The sequence below is a fragment of the Cyprinodon variegatus genome, unplaced genomic scaffold, assembly GCF_000732505.1.
Source record: "Cyprinodon variegatus isolate N-32 unplaced genomic scaffold, C_variegatus-1.0 Scaffold623, whole genome shotgun sequence".
Taxonomy (NCBI): Eukaryota; Metazoa; Chordata; class Actinopteri; order Cyprinodontiformes; family Cyprinodontidae; genus Cyprinodon; species Cyprinodon variegatus.
In genome coordinates this window covers 71,815-74,551 of record NW_015151076.1, presented here as the reverse complement: position 1 = coordinate 74,551, position 2,737 = coordinate 71,815, and the positions used below count along the sequence as shown (strand labels likewise).

The window sequence follows — 2,737 nt, the reverse complement described above, 5'->3', positions numbered from 1 at the left end:
ATAAAAGAAGCTGAAGTTAATTTAACAAAGCTCTGTTTTTCATTTCATACTCATAAAAAACTCAGCCTGTTCTTGTTTGAATATTTTGTGTCGGTGTTTTTTATGTTTCTCCATGAGATGACAGAGAACCAGAAGGTATTATTTTCACATGAGTTTTACTGGCATTCCTTTTGTTTTTTAGATATTCTTAATCAAAGCTAAATCTCTACCAGCTTCCTGTGGTCTTTATCTGCAGCTGAATGTTGAATAAAATGGGGGAAAAAAGCGCTGAATGTTGGAAAAACTGTAAATCATACCTCAGTTTTATGTTTACATTTGAACATCATGTTTACATTTCACATAAATCATCAGTGCTGCACTTTAAGAATCATGGAAATGTCTTGAAGCTGTACTGAATGAAATTTCGTCTTGTATGCACCCTGTGTACAAAATGACAGTTTGTCTAAGACTTTTTTACATTTCACAAACAATTGTTCTCCTTCATACTTTCTTAAAATAATATTTTTAAATATGATAACTATTAAGAGAGTATGGTGGATCTATATATGTAATTTTCTACTAGGAGTCTTAGTGTCTCCTCTGCTTTCTGTTACAGGCGTTTTCAGTATTCTTTGTTTGCGTGGCGTTTACCTCCGACATCATTTGCCTCCTCTTCATCCCGGTCCAATGGCTGTTCTTTGCTGCCAGTACCTATGTGTGGGTGCAGTATGTTTGGCACACCGGTAAGTTCCCCATGTTTGATTCTCTTTAGATTTTCTAATTAATTGCAAACAAAATAGGTTATGATGCCTGTTTTTGTTTCCTGACAGGTTTATAGTATTCATCAGATCTTTTGACAATGAACTTATGTATCTAATTTTATCTTTTATTTAATGTATTTATTAGCAGCTCACATGTTTGTCTTGTTTCACCTGAAATTCCTGAATATTTTCCAAAAGGAATGCGTCGGGATTGTGTGAAACAAGTGCTTATTTCTCTGTTTGCTCGCTTGTAAACATGAGATTTATTTCCCAAACTTTTGCATGTTTGATGTACATGAGCTGATGAGCTGTCAGACTGATTTAATAGCGGTTGCCTGACCAGAGGCCAGGTGTCGGATTGTAATCCAAGAGCCTGCTGGTAGCAAGGGGGGGGGTGGAGTGGTTCCCAGTTGCTTTCCAAACTCACCAGCGACATTCAGACTCGCAGCATGTCATAGGAGTATAAATATCTTATTGCACCCCACAGCTTAGTGCTGAATGTTTGCAGTGCAGTGCTGCCAGGAAACAATGGGTTGAGTCTACATCAGGGCAGACTACATCCCTGCTGGTAATAGCATGGAGATGGAAAGATCAAGTCTAGCCCTGAATTACAGAGAAGGGAACGTTTTTGAATCTGAATCATGTCAGACTGTATTTAAAGTCGTAAGGAAATCCTATTTAAATGTCAAATCATTCTGGCTTAAACATGTATATAAATGTACTCTTTATCAGACGATGTCCCAAAATGTAAAACATTTTTATTTAAAAAAAATCCTGTCTTAAAATCTGTGGGGGTTTTTTTTCTCGTTATTTTATGCAGGCCAGTTAGTTATACATCAGCTTGTACACCTAAATTCCAATCATATATCAACGGTCATCTGTAAATCAAATTTTTTCAGTCGTAGCATCTTGATTCATGTCGCAGATAATATACGCAATGGTTGAAATAAGAAATAAGAATCATTTACTTTCCCACTGAGTTCCGTCCCAGTGTTCACATGGATGGCGTAGAGCTAACAGAACTGGCAGCGTCGCGAGGCAAGGGCTCAAACATGTACGGCTGTAAGCCTTCTACACCAAACCAAGCTTCTGCCGCCCTGGCGTCCTCTTCCACAACATCTTCGTCTCCGCTTCCCTCCTCTAAATAATACGGAGGAGACTCATCCATGACCTCCGACACTAAACTCTCCTCCTCTTGCATGTTTCCGCTGTCCATAGCGTTCCTTGACAGTGTCGTTTCTAAGTCACCAATTTAGTGCTGCTTGGTCCCAATGTAATTTCTCATTGGGAACCTACTAGCACTAAGTTGCTAACTGGTTAGCAAAATGCTTCCGACAAACCGGCCACAACCAAGCATTCTTGCGAACCTTCCGCCACAACAATCCCGCCCCCTTGATAAACGACCAATCACATTCACTTTATTCACTAGTGTAAAGTCGTGCACCACTCTTGAGAATTTAGAAATGCAACGATTGGAACAGCCGCTTCCCTACGACTTTAACAACTTGGTCTTTAAATAAAACCATTTTATTTTATTGTTAAAATTGTTTATTATTTTTCTTTGGGCATATCTATTTATTTAGTTTGATAATAAAGAAACGTAACTTGAAATGTAACTTAAGCATGTTTTTTGAAGAATAACTGCTTTTGATGTAATTAGAAATTACATCAAAAGCAAATGAAAATTGACCAGACTGTCTTAAACCCCCAAAAATTAAAGCTTAAAGTGAAGTTTTGACACTTTTGTTTTGTTGATGCAGAGAGGGGTGTGTGTCTCCCCACTGTGTCTCTATGGATACTGTTTGTGTACATAGAGGCAGCCATCAGATTCAAAGACCTGAAAAACTTCCACGTGGACCTGTGTCGTCCCTTTGCTGCACACTGGTGAGCATCAGTTCTGTTTATTATCAAACCTTTTTAAGTTACTAATAAAATGTTATTACTGTTCTTCTATGATTTTGTTCTTTATTGGTTAATTAAAAAACTGCATCATTTTA

At 37.8% G+C, this 2,737-nt stretch overlaps 1 protein-coding gene across 1 annotated transcript in view; it reads left to right on the top strand.

The window, feature by feature from the left end:
- tmem57 (transmembrane protein 57) overlaps positions 1 to 2,737 on the top strand; it is an 18,800-nt gene that overhangs the window by 7,023 nt on the left and 9,040 nt on the right. Inside the window, exons 3-4 of the mRNA XM_015393074.1 lie at positions 596 to 722; positions 2,501 to 2,624. Coding sequence (XP_015248560.1) covers positions 596 to 722; positions 2,501 to 2,624 — 251 coding nt within the window. The remainder of the gene's footprint in view (positions 1 to 595; positions 723 to 2,500; positions 2,625 to 2,737) is intronic.